The sequence below is a fragment of the Hemibagrus wyckioides genome, linkage group LG02, assembly GCF_019097595.1.
Source record: "Hemibagrus wyckioides isolate EC202008001 linkage group LG02, SWU_Hwy_1.0, whole genome shotgun sequence".
NCBI lineage: Eukaryota > Metazoa > Chordata > Actinopteri > Siluriformes > Bagridae > Hemibagrus > Hemibagrus wyckioides.
The window spans coordinates 7,127,093-7,153,493 of NC_080711.1; the positions used below are offsets into that span (position 1 = coordinate 7,127,093).

The 26,401-nt window shown below is 40.8% G+C and overlaps 1 protein-coding gene across 1 annotated transcript; it reads right to left on the reverse strand.

Moving 5' to 3' along the window:
• Positions 1-13,021: 13,021 nt before the first annotated feature.
• stk17al (serine/threonine kinase 17a like) lies at positions 13,022-24,875 on the reverse strand. The gene is made up of 7 exons (XM_058418800.1): positions 24,467-24,875; positions 20,527-20,739; positions 16,823-16,970; positions 15,864-15,990; positions 15,215-15,263; positions 14,819-14,998; positions 13,022-13,875 (listed from the first exon to the last, which is right to left on the reverse strand). The coding sequence occupies exons 1-7, from the start codon at positions 24,586-24,588 to the stop codon at positions 13,575-13,577; spliced, it is 1,140 nt and encodes a 379-aa protein (XP_058274783.1). The 5' UTR covers positions 24,589-24,875; the 3' UTR covers positions 13,022-13,574.
• Between the last annotated feature and the right edge of the window lie 1,526 nt (positions 24,876-26,401).

The following is a 26,401-nucleotide window of genomic DNA, read 5'->3' on the forward strand; positions in this document are numbered from 1 at the left end:
ATATTTAAGATTTTCCTCACACAGGTTTCTTGCGTTCACTGGAAATAAACCCTTCACTAAACCATTTCCAATTTTTTTGTCTGGTTTATCGCATTCCAGCTGTACTAAAAGTCATTCAGCTTGACTGTTATGTTTAACCTTCTTATGACTGAGAGAGAGAGAGCGAGAGAGAGAGAGAGAGAGAGAAAGAGAAAGAGAAGGCCTGAGAATATGTATTGTTTCCTAACACACATTCCTGACTGAGAGGCTTGGAATTCCACTGATCCGACCCAGCTAGTGATTTAGTACCAGTGAAGAAGAAGTTTAGTCTGCGCCTGCGACCTCACTCGAGCTAGCGCCATTTTTCAATAATAGAATATAACAGTGACAGGAATATGGTGAATGACGCAAGCTATTTTAGAAAGCAGAGAAAATATTTTTCACCCACCCACACACACACACACACACACCCTGAGAAGAATGACTGATTGAAATGATAACTAGTTTGTTCCGTGGAAAGAAAGAAAAACACGGGTGATGGTCTTGATACTTTAATGTGCAGTGTTTTCAATTTTTCTTCTAGATTTCCTGATGGAACCTAGGCAACAGTTCTCTGCTTTCTGAGAATCAGAGTTAAGCGAACGGGCTGCTGTAGCATTGTGTTCCATGTTATATTTTACAGAGAAACATCCTCATGCTAGCATGATTAGCGCAGGGTTTGAGCACAAGATTGGTTGAAACTCCTAGTGAGGAGCTAGCACATTGAATTCAGAGACTTTCTAAACAAAGACTATTTTTTAAAGATTTTAAAGCTAATGTATTTGATAGGGTATTTTTTCTGCCATGTTTTGGTGCTAGTCTATAAACACCTAATGTTCAGTCCATCACCTCAAAACCGGTATATAGAAGCTTCTAGATGTTTACCTCCTTTCGGTTGTGCAACATAACATATCTACATCCTGCATTATCGTCGCAATCTTCATTGTAGAGCCCACATGCTCACTGAGCGATAGTTTACTGGAGGCTTTGCCTTGTATTCATGATAAGGAACAAAACAAAGATACGATTAAAGGTAAAGACAAGACATCAACTTTCTTTTACACTTTCTGTTTGCGGCTGCAATTTTCCACTCAGAGCCCTAATAATGTATATGGTACATTTTAACATCTCAAAAACACAAGTTTTATTGCATACTTTAAATGGAATTTTTAACTTCATTTTAATTCTGATTTTATATATATATATATATATTTCCGTAAAGCTGCTTTGAGTCATTGTAAAAAGTGCTATACAAATAAAACTGAATTTAAGTGAATCTTTGACTTATTCTGTGTTTCTATTATCACCATAGCTAGAAAGATCTGTTATCACATGTTGTGGAGTCTCAAAGAAATATATAGAATTGCGTTTTAAAGTCGATGCATAACTCGATATGAACCTGTTCAGAATCCTGTTCCAACAATACGACTTGTTTTCTAGAGTTTCGTCCTGCTCACATTCCATGACTCTGGATCACATTATGGTTATATTCAACTTCCTTGCATGACACTGTATCCTGTGATGATTTATATTCTCACTATCCGGTTTCACCCAGAAGAAATCTGCTTTCTCTCAAGGGTTCTTCCGCATGTTTTGCCCACCGGGTTGCCTCTAGCTTGCTCGTTAAGGATCTACACCCAGATTTCCGTGAAGCTGCTTTGTGACAAAGTGCGCTTTAGACTAGGTAATAGATCTGATTCAGTGTGGCACTGTGGGGCAGTTGCAGTAGTGACAGGGAGAGATGATAGAGATGAGCCATTGTTTGGGATGTTTGTGTCCTGTACACAATCACCGGTCCTAATTATTTCACTTGTGTGTCTGTCTGTCTGATGATCCCATTGACATCGTTGCATGTGCAGACCTGACAGTCCTGAGGATGTCTAAACACGCCGATCCCTAATGTGTGAAGTTGAACGTGTCTCGACTGATAACCGTACCATACCATACCAGTCACTCAGCACCAGGCTAGGCACGGGATTGGTAGGTGTAATCCGGGGAATCGTTGTGAATCATGTGATTGTAGAAAACTGTTGAGAATCCCTAAGGTGTAACCTTAAACCTAACAGGATTATGAAGAGCTATGCGTCTGATGTCCGATTAGCAGTTTCAACGAGGCTGTACACTTTTCCCGTTGAAGACGATTTTAGAAGTCATTATCTCTCACGCTCTTTCAGTGTTCTACATCTGTTAATAGTTTAGCCGATTCTAACGTATTTATGGTAGTTAAATATATAAAATAAGGTCAGGTCTGATAGGTCAGATATCTTTAGAGACGGGTGAAAGACAAAGAAAGTTGTCAGAGAGGAAAGATGGGGGAAAAAAAAAGATGAGGTGATGCTTCATTCCTAAATGCTGACAAATTGTTAACTGGAAAAAGAACTGAGTGATTTTATGGTTATTAGTAACTCTACCCCACCATGATAGTGGCACTGGGGCACGAGCAGACATAAAATTGCACTCTCTCTCTCTCTCTCTCTCTCTCTCTCTCTCTCACACACACACACACACAGAGACACACACACACACACAGACACACACACATTGACGGAATGAACTGCTGCACAGATTCCAGTGCTCTGTCAACTTCTCAATATTCATTTATAAAAATAACAGCTATAATTTAAAACCAGAAAAAGCACATTTGTAAGAAAAGGTTTTTTCAGCCGTTTCTTTGTTTCTCTCTCTGTCTCTCTCTCTCTCTCTCTCTCTCTCTTTGTGTTTATTTTACCCACTTAAACCTTTGTTTCTCGCCACAGAAGAAAATAGCTATGTGCAACCAAAAGCATTTGTGTATTATTCCGAAAAATGCAGTCGTGCCCCAAGGAAAGCTCTCTCTCTCTCTCTCTCTCTCTCGTTCGCTCTCTCTCTCTCGTTCGCTCTCTCTCTCTCGTTCGCTCTCTCTCTCTCTCTCTCTCTCTCTCTCTCTCTCTCTCTCTCGTTCGCTCTCTCTCTCTCATACACACACAGCAAGGAAATGTGTATGTTTTGGAGGGGTAAAGAATGTACTTCAGCCACATGAGGAACACATTATGGCCTGACAGACTCATTGACCTGTTTTGGTGCACTTCTCTGCTCTTCTCTCTAGTGTTTGCCTTCTTAAGAACTTGGCTGAGAGATCTGGTACAGAAGTGCAAAAAGTTATAGAGTTACCTATCATTTACATTCAAAACAAACAAACAGAGAGACATGACAATGACCACACTGTAAAGTAAAATGTCCAAATTGCAAAGAAAGATGTCCACACTGTAAACTGTCCACAAAGTAATATGTTCACAGTATAAAGTCAAATGTCAACACTATAATGCAAGATGTCCACACTATAAAGTAAAATGTCCACACTGTAAAGTAAAATGTTCACATTGTAAAGTAAAATGTTTACACTGTAAAGTAAGATGTTCACATTGTAAAGTAAGATGTCCACACTGTTAAGTAAGATGTCCACAAAGTAATATGTCTATACTGTTAAGTAAAATGTCCACTCTGTAAAGTAAGATGTCCACACTGTAAAGTAAAATGTTAAGATGTCCACACTGTAAAATAAGATGTCCACACTGTAAAGTAAGATGTCCACACTGTAAAGTAAAATGTCCACAAAGTAATATGTCTATACTGTTAAGTAAAATGTCCACTCTGTAAAGTAAGATGTTCACATTGTAAAATAAGATGTCCACACTGTAAAGTAAGATGTTCACATTGTAAAGTAAGATGTCCACACTGTTAAGCAAGATGTCCACAAAGTAATATGTCTATACTGTTAAGTAAAATGTCCACTCTGTAAAGTAAGATGTCCACACTGTAAAGTAAAATGTTAAGATGTCCACACTGTAAAATAAGATGTCCACACTGTAAAGTAAGATGTCCACACTGTAAAGTAAGATGTCCACACTGTAAAGTAAAATGTCCACAAAGTAATATGTCTATACTGTTAAGTAAAATGTCCACTCTGTAAAGTAAGATGTTCACATTGTAAAATAAGATGTCCACACTGTAAAGTAAGATGTCCACACTGTAAAGTAAAATGTTAAGACGTCCACACTGTAAAGTAAGATGTCCACACTGTAAAGTAAGATGTCCACACTGTAAAGTAAGATGTCCACAAAGTAATATGTCTATACTGTTAAGTAAAATGTCCACTCTGTAAAGTAAGATGTTCACATTGTAAAATAAGATGTCCACACTGTAAAGTAAAATGTCCACACTGTAAAGTAAAATGTTAAGATGTCCACACTGTAAAATAAGATGTCCACACTGTAAAGTAAGATGTCCACACTGTTAAGTAAAATGTCCACAAAGTAATATGTCTATACTGTTAAGTAAAATGTCCACTCTGTAAAGTAAGATGTTCACATTGTAAAATAAGATGTCCACACTGTAAAGTAAAATGTTAAGACGTCCACACTGTAAAATAAGATGTCCACACTGTAAAGTAAGATGTCCACACTGTAAAGTAAGATGTCCACAAAGTAATATGTCTATACTGTTAAGTAAAATGTCCACTCTGTAAAGTAAGATGTTCACATTGTAAAATAAGATGTCCACACTGTAAAGTAAGATGTCCACACTGTAAAATAAAATGTTAAGATGTCCACACTGTAAAATAAGATGTCCACACTGTAAAGTAAGATGTCCACACTGTAAAGTAAGATGTCTATACTGTTAAGTAAAATGTCCACTCTGTAAAGTAAGATGTTCACATTGTAAAATAAGATGTCCACACTGTAAAGTAAGATGTCCACACTGTAAAGTAAAATGTTAAGACGTCCACACTGTAAAATAAGATGTCCACACTGTAAAGTAAGATGTCCACACTGTAAAGTAAAATGTTAAGACGACCACACTGTAAAATAAGATGTCCACACTGTAAAGTGAGATGTCCACACTGTAAAGTAAGATGTCCACACTGTAAAGTAAAATGTTAAGACATCCACACTGTAAAGTAAGATGTCCACACTGTAAAGTAAAATGTTAAGACGTCCACAATATAATGTAATATGTACACACTGTAAAGTAAAATGTCCACACTGTAAAATGAAATGTCCATGCTGTAAAATAAGATGTCCACAAAGTAAGATGTTCACACTGTAAAGTAAGATGTCCAATTTACAAGGAAAATAATGTCCACACTGTAAAGTAAGATGTTCACAATGCAAAGTAAGATGTCTGTAAAGTAAGATGTTCACACTGATAGGTCATGTTGACACAATATGATGTTGCACAAACAATATAATACAATAAATAACACATAAAGCACATTACAGAACAAATAAAAAGTCCGCACTATAATGTAATTTATGTATGATCCCGACACTGTAAAATATGCCAAAACATAACACATAGAACAATCTTGCCCTTCTGAATCGCAACAAGCCGCATGAGATAGTTTGGGGACTTTACGCTGATGTCCCCTGGTAGATTTGTATCAGCCGGTCAACATTAGCTGACTCATAAGTCACGGAGAGGTGTTGTTTAATAGACGGGATGTGCAGCATTTCAGACTCATTAGTCTCCTCCAGGATGTGAGAAGTCTGTGAGGAGCTGGTTTTCTTTCCATACCAGTCTCCCAGTCTGTAATGTGTAAAAGTTGTTCCCTTTTGTGTGCTCTTGAGCTACCATACATGGGAAAGTCCTCTGTCCAAATCCCTTCGCATTTTTGTACATTCCAAACTTCCTCAGATGCCTTGAAGTTTTCTCTGATGTCATTTAGACATAACAGTACTTGGAATGTCCTCCTCTGAAATACCTACTTTCTTAAGGACATCATTTTCGATCTAAATGTGATGTGTTGTAAAAAATGTAGCTAACCCTGTAATACTTGACCATTTCAAAGATACCCAATAGCCACTGTTTTTTTTCTAAATGCCGTAGAATGGCTCTCTGGATGTCTGCAGTTCAGGAAACTTATAAAACTGATGAAATCTAAAGCTCATATTGTCGGACAGCACATTTTATGCTGACTAGGATGAAAGAGTTACCAAAAATGAATTAATGGTATTGTTTTGATTGTTTTAAGGCCACATGCTCGGTAATAATGTTTTAAAATAGTCACATAAAAACTTTATTGCTTAATGTTTGTGAGGATTGAAAATAAGCCTGGGGGCATAGTGGATTAGTGCTTAACATGTTTGCCTCATATCTCATATCAGTGTTGGGGGTTTGAGTCCTGTTTCCTGGAGCCCTGTGTGCCTGGAATTAGCATGTTCTCCAGGTACATTGATTTCCTTGCCTACTCCAAAGACATGTGTTGTCCAGACTGTCCCCTGCCATGTCCCCCAAGTCCCTTGGGATCAGTTCCTGGTTCCCCCCAAACCAGTGTAGGATAAGTGGTACAGAAAATGGATGGATGGATGGATGGCATCCTGGAGTTAGCATGTTCCTCTTGTACTACAAGGGTTTTTTCCAGGTACAACAGTTTCCTCCCCCAGTCCAAAGACATGTGCTGTCCAGGGTGTCCCCTGCCATGTCCCCCAAGTCCCTTGAAATAGGTTCCAGGTGCCCCACAACCCTGTGTATGAGAAGCGGTACAGAAAATGGATGGATGGATGGATGGGATCTTGGAGTTAGCATGTTCCTCTTGTACTACATGATTTCCTTCATGTACAATGGTTTACTCCCCAAGTCTAAAGACATGTCTTGTCCAGGGTGTCCCCAGCCGTGTCCCCCAAGTTCCTTGGGATAAGTATCAGTTCCTGGTTCCCCACAACCCTGTGTAGGATAAGTGGTACAGAAAATGGATGGATGGACAGATGGGATCCTTCTCATGAAAAGCTTCTGTAGTTCTCAGAAACAAGGAGGTTCATATTATGGTTCTATTCGCCCAAAGCGCTTGTTCTCAACCCTGGTCCTGGTGAACAACTGCTCTGCAGATTTTGTTATTTTCCCTAATCTGACCAACTGATCCAACTAATCAGCATTCCTGAGTAATCAGTGCAACGATAAACATCAAAATGAGAAACACTGACCTGGGTATCCTAGTGGACTAGGACTCATCCATCATGGAGCGTTCCACCACAAAGCTACATAATTGTAGCTATAAACAGATAAAAAGTTTCATGTGTTGCTAAATGCATAATTCTCAGCACTCATGGTACAACAGTAACTCTGATCACTTCGAGCTGTATTATCAGTCCACTCCAATGTTGATTGTTTTTCCACACCGGCATGCCCTGTCATGTTTCATTCCTTAGTATTACTTATCATATAAAGCCGTCCTCTTTGGAAAATGTTATGTTGTAAACAACCGCACCATACCATGAATATTTCATATGTTTCCAACTCCGGCGGCATGCGATTAGCCATGGCTTGCTTAGATGTTCCGTCTCTTCTTGTTCTCCCTCTCTCTCTCGTTCTTTTGTTCTGGTTTTCATTCCACCCTCTCATGCTTTTTCTTTTCTCCTCTTTACTTTACTTCCTCTCCATCTGTCTCTCAGCTTGACTCCCACTTTTCTCACTGCTTCCTGTCTTGACCTTTTAGTCATTCTGTCACTTTTCTCTGAAGTCGATCTGACGTGTTGCGTAAGCAGGACATTCCTTCACGGCCCTGCTCCTTATTATCGGCTCATTAAGGTGGGAGGTGGGGGGGGGGAACACAACACAAGAGAGACCGGGATCATGCGACTTAGGGATGACCGCCGAGTGATGTGGTGTACTGTAGGTTTTGTCTGTTTACAGTCAATCCTAGTTCAAATTTTGGACACTTTGACCGAATTGATATTATCCGAGGTCCGTTTGATCTTCGGGAGAATATTATTGCATGCCCATGCTTTCCATGGAACCCTCTTTATCAGTTATGCTTTGAAGGATATCGGGAACAAGTTTATGAATAACTTCTGCTCCAGGGATTCGTTGTAACCCAAATGTGGTTTGGAAAAAATTGTATGTTATACACACTTATAAAGCTCAGGTTCCGAAACACCATCATTTACACTGACATGTGAGCTCTACATTAAGAACACTGTGTAGTTTGGAGCTTTTTTGGAATAACAAGCTTTCGAAAGAAATTATTTCAAGTTTTGATATTATTTCTCCTCAAACGCCTTGAATATGGCCTCCAACGTGGTAACAAGGTGCTGCTCGGCATTTGCTGGTCGTTGTGGACAAACACTTAAAGACTAGACACCAGCTAACTAGCTTCACACTCTAATTTCGGGTCTTTGTCCAACCCTTAAACATTCTTTCTTTGTTTATCTATGTTTCTAGTCCCTAATTTGGATTTCTTTATAAAAAAATATATATATATACTATATGGGCAAAAGCATGTGGACGCTTGATCAGCACACCCAACATATTTTTCAGCAAACTATTAGAAGCAAACAATTGTCTAGAATGTCTTGGAAGAATGAAGTGTCCTGCACAGAACCCTAACCTCAACCAAGTTGAATACCTTTGAGATGAACTGGAGCTCTGACCACATACTAGGCTTGATCTCACTGATGCTCTGGTGGGTGAATGAGCACAAATCCCAACAGCCATGCTTCAGAATCCAGTGGAAAGCCTAAAAAGAGTGGTGGAAGTCCATGTTAATGGCTATGGGTTTGGAAGTTGCTTTAAAATTACCCTAAACCCTGGAACTAATGAACCCATACATGCTTCATCATGACACTGCTGCTGTGGATGAAGCAAGCTCCATAAAGACAAGATCGAAGGTTAAAGAATGAAGTGTCCTGCACTGAAACTCCTGACCTCAACCCAGTTGAACACCTTTGCGATGAACTGAAGGTTTGACCACATACTAGACCTGATCTCGCTGATGCTCTGGTAGGTGAATGAGCACAAATCCCAACAGCAATGCTCCAGAATCTAATGGAAAGCCTTCCCAGAAGAATGGAGGCTCATGTCCATGTTAATGGCTATGGTTTCGGATGAGGTAGTGACGGTCCATATACTTTTGGCTATATAAAGCTTATATATCCATACTTCATGAACAAAATGCCTTCCATAAGTCTTCTTTTGATGGTTATCTGTTTACCTGAAATCAAATTTCTTTTTCCCAGATCCAATTTGTTGTGTCTGTGTTCAGGATTGAATGTCTTTATTATGCCACCCTTCACAGTGGTGTTTAATATGAAGCTCATATGAAAGTAGACACTCAGAGCTTTAAGAATTTGTTGTTTTTATAAGTATAAGGGGCAATTTCTTCATAGAAAAGTTCCAAGGAACTATCTTCAAAGGAAATCATGATATCAAACCCATTCCTGCTCTCTGAGATGCCCTAAATGCTAAAATTTGAAGGTGTTTATCTTCAACTACTAAAATTCTGTATACAATTATCCAACAGAGATAAAAAAAAAACAACAACTCTTTTTTAATCTCACACTAAAAGCCGACATATGAGTCCTGACTCATTTTATATCAGACTCACGGCTATAAAGTCATTTTATTTGTTTATACTGATTGAAAAAGCATGCTTCTAATTTTAGTTCCTTATTCTGTGGAGACACATTCTCGAACACGTTCATTTAGCGTAATTCCACACTCCACTTTCATGTTGTTGTCTTTCGCTTGCGCAATGTTCTCCCGATCTTACCGACCTCCCGGGATTCCTCTCTATTTCAGGATGTTTTGAATCCCAAATTCCTTTTTTCTTGGAAGGTTCCATATTATTGTGGCTCTAAGGATGGGGGAGGGGGGGGGGTTCTTATATCACCGCTGCAAAATAACACCTATAGTGTACTTTTAAACACCATGTGGTTCCACTGGGCTCCCATTTTCAGACCACATAAAAACACTGGGGCTTGAGAAAGGCTTTTGGAAAGACAGATCAAACAGCAGAGGGTTGCCGAAAACACATGCGTGTCCTGTGCGCTTGTATAAGGTTAACACGTACCGAGCATAAATCATTAAATTTGTGTCAGTTTCGGGTGAAAAAAAAACAAAACAAAAACCGTTCTGGACGTTGAAGGATAACAAGGAAAGTATGTGTAACGGAAATTCGGCAGGTCAGAGCTGGGTTTGAGCGGGTGCCATCGCTCCGATTAAAGAAAAAAACAAATCCCAGTTGGATGAAACTGCCTTTCGTTTTGGAATAAAATCATAAAGAAAAGAAAAAACTCCTCCCAGAAACACGTTAAACGTGTGAACGTGTGACGTCTTTAACAATTTTCGTCTAAAAACAAAAAAGCAAGAGCCTGGGATGTTCATCAGAGTAATGAGTAATTTAATGCACAACACTAGTGGAGATGTTGAACTTAAAGCCTCATCAATGCAATGCAGCTAGATATCGATGGAATCAGTGACAGTATTAGCATGACATTCGAAGCTGATCGGCTTGAGTAATGTGTACAAAGAAGATGCCGCCGCATCACTCGCTTTAGGTAGAGATGAACGCGAGGGCGAAAATATCATGGATGAAGGTTGTCCTTTTTCTTGGACTCCACTAAAGATTACATGCTAGTTATATGGATTAAGTCTTTCGGGGATGTTTCTATACACTTTTTCTGTAAAGATTTGGCAAAACAATCACGAATGGTCTAGACAGACATGGTAAGATAACCAGCATTAACCTGTGAAATGTGTCCGGAGTTGGTTTTTAGGCTAATCAAGTAGGCTTGCTAGCTAGCTAGCTAGCTGAGAGAGCTGAGAGCTTTTTTGAATTTTATCCCCATAGCAATAATAATAATTTGAGCTTTTATTCCCTGTATCAAATAAATATCCGTGCTTTTTCCAGAGTATTTTGTCCTGAAGTTAAAAACCACTTAATTTACATCAAATCAACACTTTAGTGAAAGGTTCCAGCTTTTTTAAGATGCTTAATTAGAAGCACTTTGAACGAAAACCCACTGGATTTCTACTTGATTTTTTTCCCAGACTCTTAAATGCAAGGTCTAGGAGCGTGTATAATTAATCACAAATTTTCCGTGACTGCGCAAATCAGAAATATCCACACACAAAGAAAGAAAGAAAGAAAGAAAGAAAAGTATGTTCTAGTCTTCAACCATGTCCAGTGTTATTTTGAGTTCTTAAAAAACATGGACATTTAAATAGAGCGTGAATGTGGAAGAGAGAGAGAGAGAGAGAGAGAGAGAGAATGAGAGAGAGACAGAGAGAGAGAGAGAGAGCATCACATCTTTCACATTCCAGGCTGCAAAACAGCAGGACGTTCCTTCTTTTCTTCAGGGAAACGGAAACTCCTGAGACCCTCGTGTGTTTTCGGGTGTTGGAGAAGAGCCGAGGTTTGCAGGAAACGAGCATTAAAGCAGGAATTGATTGAAGGTTTCACTATTGTTTGACTTGGTATTTAAGAGTGCGTGAAGCCTCCATGAGAGAGAGCGAATAAACAGACGAGGGCAGATCATGTCAGCGCTGTAACTATTTGTGTTCTTACAGGCTGGAATTTCCTGTTGCTGTTCTGGTTCTCTTTGGCTAATCAGGCTGCAGATAGCTTTCCAGATTAATCAGTTATTTGTTAACAAGATAAAAGACTCATTTGGGATACTCTAGGGATATGCAGTACTTCTCAAAAAAAAAAAAAAAAAAAAAAACTATAAACACTCTACACCCAAAAGTATGTGGACACCCGGCCATCACACTGGTCATCAACAGATACCACACACACCATTGTAAAGAATGTCTTTGTTGTGCTGTAGGGTTAAAATTTCCCTTCACTAAAAGGAACTAAGAGTCTCAGATCCTGGTCCAGCATGACAGTGCACCTGTGCACAAAGCACAGAGCTCTATGATGTGTGAAGGTTGGAGCCCTGATTCTGACTCAACCCCACTGAACACCTTTGGGATGAACTAGAACACCGACTGAACCCCAGACCTCCTGACCCAACATCCAGCCTGATCTCAGTAATGCTGAATGATCCCAAATCCCCATATTCACAATCCAACTCAATCTAGAGTGGATCTTATTCTGGGGCTCAAAATGTTGTTGATTGGAAGGTCAGGGTTCAAGCCCCTTCACTGCCAAGCTGCCACTGTTGGACGATTGAGCTGGGGCCTTAACCCTATCTCTGTTTCAGGGGTGCTGTATCATAGCTGCCCCTGTGCTCTGACCCTCAACAAATTCCACTGTGGTGATAATAAAGGCTTCTTTTCATTATAACAGTAAAGGGATTAAATCTGGAATGAGATGTTCAACAAGGGACACATGAATGTGACCAGCTGGTGTCCATATACTTTTGGCCATTTAGTGTATATTCAGTGCATTTCCTACGTCATCCTTCCACTATAGAAGGTAATGGTTTAAAATCTTGCTATCCGATGTCTTTATTTCTGTAAAACTGCCTTACTATAGTGCATCAAAATATATAGAGTCAAATTGGAAGTGGGCGTGGCCTAAACCACATCCGTATTGAACCAAACATAGCAATCTGATTGGTTCTACAACACTGTTACAAACCAGACAGAAACAATTTTAATACAAAAATGCACATTTATTATTCTTCAATACTTTGCCAGCAATGCCAATAACATCGAACTCATCAAGAGATGGTCCAGGGGACACGAGTGCAAACTTGCCACAAGCATATAGGAAACGTAAAATTCTAAATTAAGACAATCTTTATATTTTTCTTACATATTCAATATCTTCAAGTACAATGAAAAATAGAAAAATACTTTATACAATATTCTCTCTTAAAACAAACAAAATGGATTCGTCTCCCACATAACCCCAGACGTTTTCAGAATCAACCAATGAGCGTCGAGTCGCTTAACCCAAATCGAACCAAGACGCTTCCCCACCCAGAGATACAGACATTTTACAGGTTAAGACGATGTAACCGCATCTTGTGAAAATGTCCTTAAAGAGCATATAAAATTTACACAGACAGAAAGAATAGAGGAAAATAAAAAGATCTATACATAAAACTTGTGCAACCGCAGCAAAACGTTCTTAAATCTATGGAACGGAAAAAAAAAGTGGGCGTTTGTGGCAGGTGGTGGAGACGGTGATCTACACAGAGGTTACAGTGATGGTGTGGACACATATGTGTGTGGACATTAATGTGAAACTAAACTGTGCTTATCTGAATCAAAGTCTTTGGCACATTTGCCATTTCAGTTTGTTTTTTTTTTTTTTCCAAAAGTGCTAAAGAAAAAGAGAAGCTACTATTCCCAAGTTTGAAGCGTCCTAAGAGGAAGATCTGATCGACGATCCGATGGTCAGGACGGTCTCTGGGCTCGCGCCTCCATACCCGTCCAAGAGCAGATAGAGCGTCGAACGTCCATCCGGTGTCTTCGAGCTCATGAGGGTTCCTTGGTGTTGAGAGTTCAGCTCTCTGGGTAAGGATTCAATTCCGACCAGCAGACTAACCGACACTCAGTAACCACAGAAGCTTCTATTTACACTGGTGTGTGTGTGGTGAGAAACCTACTTTTTATTTATTTATTATTAAAAATAATGTATTAATTTGCAGTTATCATAGGCTTCTGGAAGATTATTAAATAGCACTTCTTACTAATCACAAGTGCATACCTGAAATCACACACACACACCAATGGACACATGACCTGGGCCGAACACACCCGAGCGGACCAGCTCACAGTTCACACCAAAGTTTCATCATGGTCGACAAACTGAGCTCCCTTCTGATTGGACGCTATGGCTGTCACTCTCAACAGATCAGCTCCTGCTGCATTTCCGGGCGAGTCGGAAATGACTCCGTAAAAGTGAAAGTGTCTCTGCCCGTTTTCAGGTCCCCTTGTACGGGGAACGTGGTATACAACGGGATGTCGGAAAGCTCGGGAGACGAATCGGGGCTCTCGGGCTCAGATTCTGATTGGCTGGTTTCCTGCTCGTCGCCTGTGGAGGTGGAGGTGGGGGTGGTTGTGGCGGTGATGGTGATAAGATTGCGGCTGTTGGAGTCTGTGTTTAACCAGAGGTGACTCAGGCACTCTTCGGCTGTGACTCGAGTTCTAGATAAGGGGAAAACAAAAATAGTGAAATCATTAGAAAGAGCTTAACAGCAAGATTAAGTAAACTGTGAGGTGAAATCCCAGCTTCTGTTAATACATGTTGACTCGGGTGGAGAATTAAAAACAAGCTTTTTTTTTTTTTACTTCTTCTAGCTCTTCAATTCTACGTTTATGGTATCATATATATATATATATATATATATATATATATATATATATATATATATATATATATATATATATATATATATATATATATATATATATATATATATACACACATTTTTTTATTTAAATCTATTTTTCAGAGCTACAATTCCCTGATTTACCAAATTATTACCATTTAATTTATTTTTTTTATTTTAAACTTTTTTTAAATTTATTTTCAGAATTTATTTCTGATTATGCAGATTTTTGCTATATAAATAGCCTATTATTATAAAATATTATTATTATTATTATTATTAAAATGGTCCATTTTTCCTAAGGCTTTTTCCAGCTGTTAGACAACAACCTAATACTGGTATCCTTTTCCCCTCTCCCCAGGTTTTTCCCTCGCTTTGGGATTACTCGCTCACAGAGGAATTTTTCCACATAGCTTTTATTTAGCCTCTCAATTTTCCTCTCATATCGCTGATGATCTGTGGCTGTAAAGTTTTAGTGAGTGCAGAAGCAAAGGCTGCCATCATTTCTCATGGAGCCAATATGGTGACAGATCTGGGCTGCCATTAGTCGCTGAGACGGAGCCAAGATGGCCGCTGCCGAGTGTCAGACGGGGCACCAGACGAACGTGGGAATGCGACACCTCCTCTACACTTGCTGGCTGTTACATTTAAATATATTGCCTATATTTATAGCTTGAGGATGGAGACTGTCTCCTTCGGCGTGTTTGAAAATGAGCAGCAGCCATTAAACGCACACTGGCTCTTCCATCCAGACGTACCTGGGGTCTAGTTTGAGCAGCGATTTGAGGAAGTCTACGGCGAGGTGCGAGATGCCTTCGAAGACTTCTTCCGAGTAGTCCACGATGCCTTTGGAGACGTTCAGGTACGTCTCCTTCTTTTCGTCACCCAGGAAAGGGGACTCGCCCGTCAACATCACGTACGTCAACACGCCAATGCTCCTACACGGCAGAAAGAGTAGCGTTACACTCGGTCATATCGGTGCTGAACATTTTACACAGTCACGTATCCTGGCAGCTGTGGGAAACTCGTTACACAAACTGTTCTAGTGATAAGCAACGATAGCGATAAAGTAATATTTATAGGAATGCCTTGTCACGCTAGTCGAGTTATCAAATTGACCTTATAAAACAATAAACACACAATGTCTTACTCACCACATGTCCGTAGCCGTGGACACTGGCTCGTAGCTCAGAATCTCAGGAGCTGGGGGTGAAAGAGAGAAATCCATCTTTTATTCATGTTGTACTATTATCAGCAGTGAAATATAAAACGTTAACGGAGTTGAGGCTAGCAGTGTCAAGTCAAAGGCTTTCCAGTGGGGAATAAATTTACTGAATGAAACGTCAGCTATGGTGAACCCTGACGTGGGAATTTGTGTTATTGCTCAGTAGCATGACTGCTTTGAATGCATTGAGATCTCAAGTTACAGCCTCGTGTATCTCTGGAAGAATGAGAAAGGTTTTATTTCCCGAACCTTCAGAAGAGTCACGAGGCTGTAACAGATAGTAAATCCCTCTCTTAAATCATTTTCAAATCCAGTGAGAGCTATTAGAACTAAAACACTAGGTCACAGCTAGTCTGCAAGCTGCACCAAAAAATTAGGGATTCTTTATCACCACCACCAATCATCTCGTACCGCTTTGAAGATGCCTTTTTCTCAAGGAGAACTGAGCCGCAAATTTCCAACCTATCCCACGCGCACGCTTTTAAGTAGATCAGTGTGGTTTTATACTTCAATCCAAAACTCCAGTTTTGATCTGTACTTCCTCCTGACCTTCATTCGACGCTGCAGATGTGACTCACCTACGTACTCTGGAGTTCCCAAGATCTCACGCACTTCGGACTTGTTGTCCACCTGACGGGACAGACCGAAATCTACGATCCTGATGTCCCCGAGTGGCTGAGCGCTGGTGAGCAGGATGTTCTGAGGCTGGAACAGACAAAAACACAGACATGAGGCGTTAGTGTTGAGGTCTGAACTGATCCTCACACGCTTGTGCGCATTTCAGATAGATTTTCCAAGACGAGCAAGTTAAATTCCTGCGCCTGCACGGAACGATTTGGAGAAAGGAACCGTTTCAACAGCAAATATGATGGACTGGTATGTCAAATTAAAACACTTCCTGAGGGGGGGAGAAAAACAAAAGGGCTTCATGAAGGGGATTTTTCCAACCTCTGCACCATCTAGTAAAATATCAGCCTTGCTTTCTGGTCTACTTTAACGTGCACTTTCTCTCGTCTATTTACCAGTGACCTGCGGTTTTGGCTGCTCCGACTAAATACAGCTGATGCATGACTTAAGGATGAAGTGCAACTTTTTCCTCTGGAAGGTTTTTTTTTTACCATCTCAATAAATCTTTCGGTACGCAACCCTTTCTTTACACTCTCTCTGGAGCCTCTCGGAGATCTGATCAGACGAATCCTGTGCACCTTTTTAAATCAGTACCTGCTATACACACAGCTGTGATTAGCACAGGTTTATCGCCGGGCTTCTCTTCACCGGACCTGCCCGGGAAAACCGTGTCACGGACTACGACCTGTCTGTGGGTTTGGCTGGAACGCGCTGCTGTAACGACTTCGTGGAAGCGAACGGTAAAAAGTTTACGAGACCCTGAGCTCTAATTGCAGCTGCTCCGGTCTGACATTTCAGCTTCTGTGTGTTATGTAACTGGATACTTAACGTACACATGGAATGAAGACTGAATGTGGGTCAGAGTGTTTATGTAGACGTTTACATGTGCACACACACACAGATTGCTCACCTTCAGGTCTAAGTGAACGACGTTGTTGCGATGAAGGAAAGCTACTCCTGTTAGAATCTGCCGAACCAGCCGGATGACGTCGTCTTCGGTAAACGCTTCGTCTTCGTCCTCGGCCACGCACTGATTGAAGATCTCTCCTCCGGCAGCACTGCGAGACAGGGACACAGAAAGAAACTGTTACTTAGTGCAACTCTTTATTTAAAAAGCAATTCAATTGGAAATCAAATCAATTCAGTACCAAAACCTATTGTGTAAACGAATATCTTCAATGCCTTACTGCGCAGACAAATGTCTCGCGCATTGGATTGAGAAATTCCTACTGCAGAAATTCCAGTTGAGAAACAGTTAAGAAAGAGCCATGTCGAACATCCTCTTGACTCACTGTTCACTCAATTCCACACTGAATCACTTTTATTACAAATTGACTTGCAAATTCTTTCAGACCTGCCATTCAAAACCGACAGGACGGAGTGTGAAGAACATTGTAATGCTGCGGCAGCACAGACGCCCACACCCTGGACTCACACGCTTTTCAGACTGCATAACGTCCCTGGATCACTTTGGCAGGGAAATTATACAGGAACCAGACACAAAGCCAGGCCTGATGCCAAGGGCTCCAGATATCACACCCATAAATCGCTAACTCTCAGCTCCAAACAGGCCAGAATTACGGCGGATTTATAGACGTTAATGTGAGTGCTCTTTGGCCCACGCTGACGGCCGAGTGAAGTTTCAAACCCTCCCACGGTTTGAGGTTCCTACTCCTACAGGCTGAGATTTAACCGACATACAACTCAATCTCCGACAAAGTGATATGTAAAACGGTAGAACTGTTGAGGATTTAGTATTGACAGAGCTGTCACTTGAATCAGATTCTCTGTGTCCTGACATGACATCAGTCATATAATAATTGTTAAAAGGCAGCGAGAGAGAGAGAGAGAGAGCGCAAGAACTACCAGATCAAGGTATTACTCATTTCGCAAAAACTCGTTCCTGAGAAGCAGAACAGAAAAACTTTCACCCTGTAATCAGGCGCCAAGGGAACAAAAGCTGAAGTGTTGGCTTGGTATTTTCCCCTCTCCTGTCAATCACAGTATCAGTCGCCAACAACAAGCATCAGTGTATGTAGAAGACACTGTTACACTGTCCCTTGATGCAGCATGAGCAGAATGTGCCTCAAAGGAGAAAGCACATGTTTTCCTTCACCCTCCCTGGCTGGTAGGTGTTATAGGATAACACACGGCGAGTCCAAATTAGGGAGAAAATGGATATTTAATAATAATTAAAAAACGCTTGACGAGCATCAGGCTTGCATAATGATTACAGCTCAGCAAAGTGTGTGGGATTTTTTCTTTTTTTAAAGATTTCACGTGTGTACATTGTACACTTCATTTGTTACACAACACCGAAAGCCAGCTGTGTAAATAACTGGGGACCCGAGCATGGCTTATCGGCCTGGCCATCGGCTCGCAGTTAATTAGATATAGTCTCGGTCCCGCACGCACTCGGTGCTGAACTAGATGCTGCACTTGCTGTTCGATGCAGCGGAAACCAGAACCTAAAAATATGACTTTGGAAGGTGGATTTCTGGACTGACGCTGTTTGACCTGCAGATTCTATGACAACAGAGCAAAAGGATAAACAGTGCTTTTATATTAGTTATATTTATTACAGCGATCCTTGTCTAATATTCTTAGACGTTACTAGAGTCTCTATCCAGCTGCCGTTATTCAGAGGCGCTCCATCTTTTACCATCCTTTACCTCACATGAAGACCTGAAAGCACGACATCCTGTGCATTTCTTTAGATGTCTCACGGTGAGCAGTTTCATCTAGTAATGTCATATTCATTACCAGGCCACCACTCGCATCATGAGAGGATATTTCTTCTGTGCACATCCTCCCAAGTCTGCATTTGTTTCAGTGAAGCGAGGAAGAAAACAGACACGAGAAGATGATGGAGGCTGAGTCAAAACAAAACCAGTCAGCCGGTGAACTGATGGCATTCTGGCTGCCTTTCTTGTAAAACTTCGCAGTTTTAGCTTTGAGAAGCATGCGATAGAGACACCATCGCTTAGGATTGTGCTCTGTACTGAGGATGTGGTTGTGGCTGTGTGTGTATGCATGCTGCTCTGTTTTTAGAAGTCGGTTAAAGCCTAGCAAGAAAAGCCACAGGAAATGGAACAAATCATTTCTCTGCATCTCCTACGCTTTCCTTTATGCTCACGACATTTTGTGTCTCTGCTTGCAGAAAGGAGGCCGATGAAATGTGTAAAAAGTGTTAAAGCAGAGGAATGATGCGTTTAGCCTCAAACAGACAGCTATGATTTAAACTGAAGCATCATTGTGTTCTCACTCTGTATGAACTCAAAACTTACTCAAAGCGAACTCAGAACAATGGACACACACACACACACACACACACACACACACACACACACACACACGAAGACGATGATGAGTGACTGCAAGAGCGGTTATCATGATAAGCGGATAAACCACCAAACCAAAATGAATGATTAGCCAGAAGAAATTCCTAATAAGGCAATGACACACACTGTAGTGCCTACATGTACGCGCATGTGTGTGTGTTCACACTCGTCTACGTCAGGCTTGTTAATTGACGCACAGCTGATCTTCAGCAGAAGTCGATAAACCGTGCACAGGAAGTGGGCTACTGAATCAGACGCAGATGCAATCTACCGTTTCTCATAAGTTCTGACACTCGCCACCAGCATCCGCAGTGTTAAAGCAACATTCAGGGGAAGAGAGAAAGAAGTAGTGCAGACTCTGTGAAAGTGTGCCTGCTTTGACAAGAAGGGAAAATTGAAAGAAGAAAAAACCCTGATTAAAAAGAAAGAAAAAAAGAAAGCGAAGTGGTTTGGGAAATGTTTCTCAGGGTTAATTGGAGTCTCATTATAGATTGTTATCGACTCTGGGTACTGACGCAGCTCGCAGTCTGAGATTCGGTCTGAGCGTATTCTGCAAGACCTCCCTGCACGTGCACATGTGACAAGATACAAGATCATCTCCATCTTTAAAGATGATCTGGTGATTTCATGGGCCATGAGGCAGCAGGTAGAAATGGAGCATGACTGGAGGGGAGAGAGCGAGAGACAGACAGGGGGGGAGGGGGAGAGAGAGAGAGAGAGAGAGACAGAGTAGACGACAGTGCTGTCATGACCTGACAGTTTCACTGTGTCTTTCTGTCTTACTGGCACTCTGTCTATATCTTAGTCATAACCCAATTCTGTGTGTGTGTGTGTGTGTGTGTGTGTGTGTGTCTGAATCTGGTACCTGGACAAACTTGAGAAAATAAATACATGCAACACCACTACATTCTCATGTGGGGTGACTTTAAGGTTAGCGTTTCTCCAATTTTTGATGGTTATTAAGATGGAACGTCGGACTCGCCTCATCGGAAACCAGCAGAAACAGCTCCAGGGTTTTCTCACACTCACTCACACAATAAATGTAATATATGCAAGACATGTCAGATATGCCAAACATGACATGATGCCCGGATTATTTTTATGTAGCATCTATAGCAAGGTGTGTCTCGACAGTGAAAATGGGAGACGATACGTTTAGTGTTGAGAAAAAAAAATATATTTTAGCGTCCAAAAGAGCTACATACCGGGACATTTGTCGTACGCTGTGCATCATGTTAGTCGAAGTGTGTGTGTGTGTGTGTGTTAAACTTACTATTCGAGCACCAGGATGATCTCGTGGCTGGTCTCGTACACCTCATGCAGTCCGACCACGTAAGGGTTGGCTTTGGCTGCTTCGAGCACGGCGATCTCATTCAGGATGTCATTTCTGCAATCCTCACCCTTCCTCCGTTTGCGGAGGAACTTGGCAGCGTACTCGTTCTGTGTGGCCTTCTCCACACACTTCTTCACCACGGCAAACTTCCCTCTGGAGAGAGAGAGAGAGAGAGAGAGAGAGAGAGAATGATTAGTGGTCTAAAATGTGTTAAAACATCTTTTGTTTTATGAAAGATTACTGACTAAAATCAAGGAGAAACTAAATTAAACTAAATAAATAGAGGAAGCATCCGAGTCAGAATATCTAATATGCAAATTCAGGCCGTATAATAACCGGTTTTCTTGGGAAAAGATACAGCTATGTAGGATAGGCAACATTGTCAATTTGCATATTCAGTAATTATGCGCGAATGTTGTACTCTTACACTGTGCAGCACTGCACCTGGAACATTTTGTTTATGAGTAAGGACTGTAGAAATCTTAAACACAAACAAAATGTCACTCATTTCTAAATAAACCCTTATGGAAATCGATATATTTCAAATACCTCCCTGTTTGTTGCATTCGCTACTTGTGCAATTAGCAATTTAATCTTAAAAAAACTGTCGCTTTGCAGGAGCTTCTGTCTGCAGTGAACCCACATACTGGCCTATAAAAGCTAGAGTGACATTTTAGACGTTTGGGAAAGCTTCCCATCAGAGCATCGTCAGCTGATGCCGTGTCCCCACACGAGGCGGCAAGCGACTCGCCTGCTGCCCACAATGACTCACGGCTGCCGCTTATGCAGCTTTCATGATTACTGAGATGAAGAAAATCCACACGCCTCCGATACCACAATCTGACCAGGCACTTCCTTGTTACGGGTCAAAAAAAATCCTCAGAGGCTTTAACGACCTCGATAGCGCTTGATTAGAACCGAGTTACCGTTTCAACCACTTGACTCATTTCTTTCTTGCTATCTGTGCTGCTTCTTCTGACAGCCTGACAATCTGAGGACAACAACAACAGTCAGGGCATAAGGATCTCCTCCTCCTCCTCCACACAGGGGTCTTTCCCTACATCAGATGTCTAACCCACACTTCAGCGATTACTTTAAAGAGTCAACACATACCCCCCCCTTGAAACACACACAATGCCCGGGCCACCAGTTTGTACAATCCTTTGTCCAGCAACCAGAGGAACAATTTGCTTGTAACTCCGCCTTCACTGCTTCTTCTTTAGGAAGCCTCACAATAAGACACACTATGGTCTGTATGAAGCACGGGAGGTGTATGTGGGTGGTAGGGGACATAACAGACCACCCAGTATATACCCTACTGATAAATGGTGCCCCCATCTCTCGGTGTATCTACTCATGTTCAACACAAAAGAAGAATGCTCTGGAGTGACCCAAAAAAAAAAAAAAAAAGTTAGAGGGCACAATGCTGATCATCATAATTCACTAAGACCATAACCACTGTGTAAAGCGCTGCAGGCTGTAATTACGGCTCCTTCAGCATCTGGTATTCGACTGTTCTCCATATGCAGCGTCTTTTTTTGTTTCGGTTTTTAAAACCATTCTAAAATCAGGAATATGAATGAAGTGTCCCTGTTCGCCCCTCAGCCTCACTGATCTGCAATCAGAAAGTTTAAAAGGATGTTTTTCACACACTGTGTAGACAGGAAACACGCTATGTGGTTACACAACCCAGATGCAGTAGTGGTTATAAATCCTGTACTAAACCAACACAGACACTTGTCCTCTTTTCTCTCCCACCCTCACTGTAATGTGCAAGTCTGCGAGTATAGAAATAAAATAGAAATACAACCATGGATGTCTCTCTGCAGTTGTTGTCCTAAACAACTTGCCACCTTAAAATGCTACAGTATTTTTACAGTACTGTAGCATTTTAACGGCTACAGTAATGGACAGCCCAGAGGTCACGGCTTGGTAATGGACACTCCAGTGCCTAAAGCAGTGGAGTCACGGCAATAGACAGTCTAATGGCCATGGTATGGTAATGCCAATGCATATAGAAACGTCGGTCCAGTGGCCACAGCAAAGGATACAGCAATGGGTAATGGATACAGTAATAGATACAGCAATGGGCATTGGATACAGCAAGGGACAGTCCAATAGCCATGGCAATGGTAGACCATGTCTCTGAGTACACAACTCATGCAGATTGTTTTGGACAAATAAAATATCCTACAAATGCAGACTTATCCCATAAAAATGTCCTCTTACTAGTCTCCACAAAACTTCTAAAAACCTGCACTTGCTGCTGTACCTGATCAGCACACAGTAACGCAAGAACAAGGGCAAGATCAACTCCTTCTAGGACCCTCAGGGGAAGTTCCTAAAATGACACTCGACCAAAAAAAAAAAAAAAAAAAGAGAGAGAGAGAAAGAGAGATGAAATCAGGCCAGTGTCCTATACAGCGCTCAGAAGTGGGACACTCGCAAAGACTTATATCAGGGAAAATGAAGGGAGAAGCACTTTCTGGCACAGAAATCTGTCTCTTTTTTGGTCTGTCTACTTCTGAAGCAGTGATATGTGATGACCTGAACAAATTAAAATAATTAAAGAGAGAGAGAGAGAGGAGAGAGAGACATTCCTTTGTCCAACCGACGAAGAAAACATGTGTTCATTTCCATTTATTCAAAGCGATTTCCAAATGAACCGACAGCTGAGGTTCGACAGCAGACATGAAATGAATGATGAGACAGAATGTGTAAACATGACAAGTAAAGGTAAAGCATCTACACACAGGTATCTTCTTAGACTGAAGTCTCATGGCTCAAGTGTGTGTGTGTGCACGCATGTGTGTTATATGCATGCAGCAGGTGGTGTTTGGGTGCAGGAAGGCACGATATTTTGACTGCCTGTTCTCATAGAGCTGGATCTTGCCTCAGATCTGGATTTCTCTTTCAACTGCAGATCAGATAGCATGCATTACATAAAGAACTATGCGCCCCGTGACACATGCATGTGGGGTCATGAATGTTTTCATTCAGTGAAAAAGAGCATTCCAAGAATCTGTGAAAGCAAACAGATTTTATCGCCATAAATTGAAACCCCGTCTGCCGGCAGATATCCATCTGAGAAAATGCCCTGCTGAAGTTTTCAATATTACGGACTGATTAAATGCTCCATGTTAACACCCAGTGCTGGAATTTCACCTAACATTTTGTCTTATCTAAAAACCACAGCGAATGCGGGATCTTGGATACGTTAACTGACATCCAGGTCTCTCGGAACTAGGTCTTTTTTTTGCTTCTTCTGAGCCTCGGGGAATTGTGTCCACAAGACTGGACATAAATCTTTTTTCCAGCTTAAGAAACCAAATGCTGAGCCACAGATAGCAAAACAAAGCACTAATTAGAAAGCCTCACAATAAAAAAAAAATCAATATTTTGTCCAAAATTCACATTAGTACCATTACCCCCCCATCCTTTTCACCAGGATGACACACTGGACTTTTAGACTCTTGTGTCTCTCTATTCTGGGACATACTTTCATTAATTGTTATCTAATGCATCAGACTCATAGCTTCAGGGCAACTAAACCTTGTCTTTGGGTGATGTAATAGGTTTCAGATAAAAAAAACGACTTTAAATAGCCATTGCTTATAAATATTTCTTTAACTTAATTGTACTAAAACCCTATTTACCTTAGCCTGAGATGCATTATATCTATATGAAGCCTTGAAAGAGGGAGCAAGTGAAATGTAACTAAATAAAAAGCAGTTCATGAGTCAAGGAGAAATAAAAGGAGTAAAATTATGGTTAGTCCAGCTGTGTGAAGTTAATGACCACCAATGAACATGCAAAAAAAACAAAAAACCCGGACTGAGCGCGTGCCCAAACCCTGTAAAGGTGAAAGGTGCGGGTTTACCTGCCGAGTACTTTGCTGACGAGGTCGTAGTTGTTATTAAAAGGCTCTGTGCGGATTCTTGTGTGGATTTTGGTCATCATTGCGCTATTATTATTGTTGTTCTTGCTGGAGGAGTCCAACATTGTGGCGTTGAGAAGTGCACGGACTAAACACGGTTTTAATCACGCGAACACTTCAGTCCATCAAGGTGAACGCGCTACAGCAGGGCTGACCTGCCTGAAGATTCCGCCTGCGCAGCTGCGGTCAATTATTCAACAAGAGCAAAAAAAACGCCTGAACTGAGAACAAATCCTGGTTTCACTATTTATTTTAGCGAGTAGTTTTTTAGTTTTAAAGCCTCTGCAGACTGGTATTAGATACTCCAGTAGCGTCCTCCGCGCGTGAACGTGCCGTCAGGTCTGAGCACGAGCGCACACACGCTCTGGACAATAAGATAGATGTTCCTCAACTCCGCCCCACAAAAAGGACGAGGGGCGGGGCTAGGCTAAACATTTCAGTCAGGAACTGAAGAAGGACTACAGTGCAGTGCATAATATAAATATTTCTGTAATAAGTAAATGTACATGAATTATTTTCTTTTATTTTTCATCTACAATAATATTTGACCTATCTATCTATCTATCTATCTATCTATCTATCTATCTATCTATCTATCTATCTATCTATCTTTATCTCTCTCTTTCTATTTATTTGTTTATTTATTTATTTTATTTATTTATTATTTATATCTACCTATTGCTGAAATTGTCACCCATTTTTATTATAATATATAATTATATATTATAATTATAAATATACATATAATAAAATATAATTTATTATTATAATACTATATAAAATATAATATATTATTTTAAAATTATTAGTAAATTTCAGATATTATTTATATTCTTAACAACTTTGATATTGATCTTTTATGCTTTCCACCTCTGTAACAGTATTAGAAATTCCCAGATCCCTAGGATTGCTAGGATTCATTGATCCCAGGGGCGGTCATGTGACATGTTCATTTTTGTGCTCCTCTTGCTGCTTTCATAAGGCTAGGATTTATTTTCTCATACACATGTTTTCACCTTGTCAGACATGTCAGTATATATGTTGTTGATCCAAGTGGATCAGCTTCTGCGATCTTTAAACACTTTAGTCACTACCTGCATGGAGAAACAGTCGACCAATCCAAAAATAACCAACCATCAAGGGGTCCAGGATAGAGAATGATTAACACAGACTGTGTTTGGAAGCACGGTATCTAAGTGTACAAGCCGAACCGACATGGTGTGTGTTTAAGTTACACCACTGTGGCACCGTCCTAGCATCACAAGCACACTGCTACCGTGTCAGCGTCACTTTTGCCGAAAACCATCCACCTGCCAAATAATATCTGGTCATTTGTGGCCCCCTTCCACTGATGGATGAGGAAGATAAACATAGCAACAGATGAGCTACAATCAGTAATTATATACAAAGCACACCATGATAAAAAGAGGCAGTGATTATAGGTACTTGGTAGGTGCATATAATAGGGTAGCCACTGAGTTCACACACACACACACACACACACACACATTACGTAATTCGTTTCTAATTGCAGGGTTTTTCATTCCGTAACCTGTGTCTGAAATAGAGCTGTACCACCTGAGACGTATTGTAATACTCATTCTAGGACAGAGTCTGTGCCGAACTAAACCCAAACGTTAACATTAACCTAAAAATATCCCTCTTCCCTTTCTATCTGTTCAGCTGGAACAGGACGTTTTAGGGACTGAACGTAAACATAGCATGATGATTAGCATAGCGATGACTAGAGGAGGTGATACAATAAGGTTAAGCTTGTAAACACCTCCTATGTGTAAATAATATAAGTGTGTGTAAAAGACGAGGGGAATTAGAGACTCAGTAGGCAATTGGAGAGAACGCCAACTACTGTCCAGCATG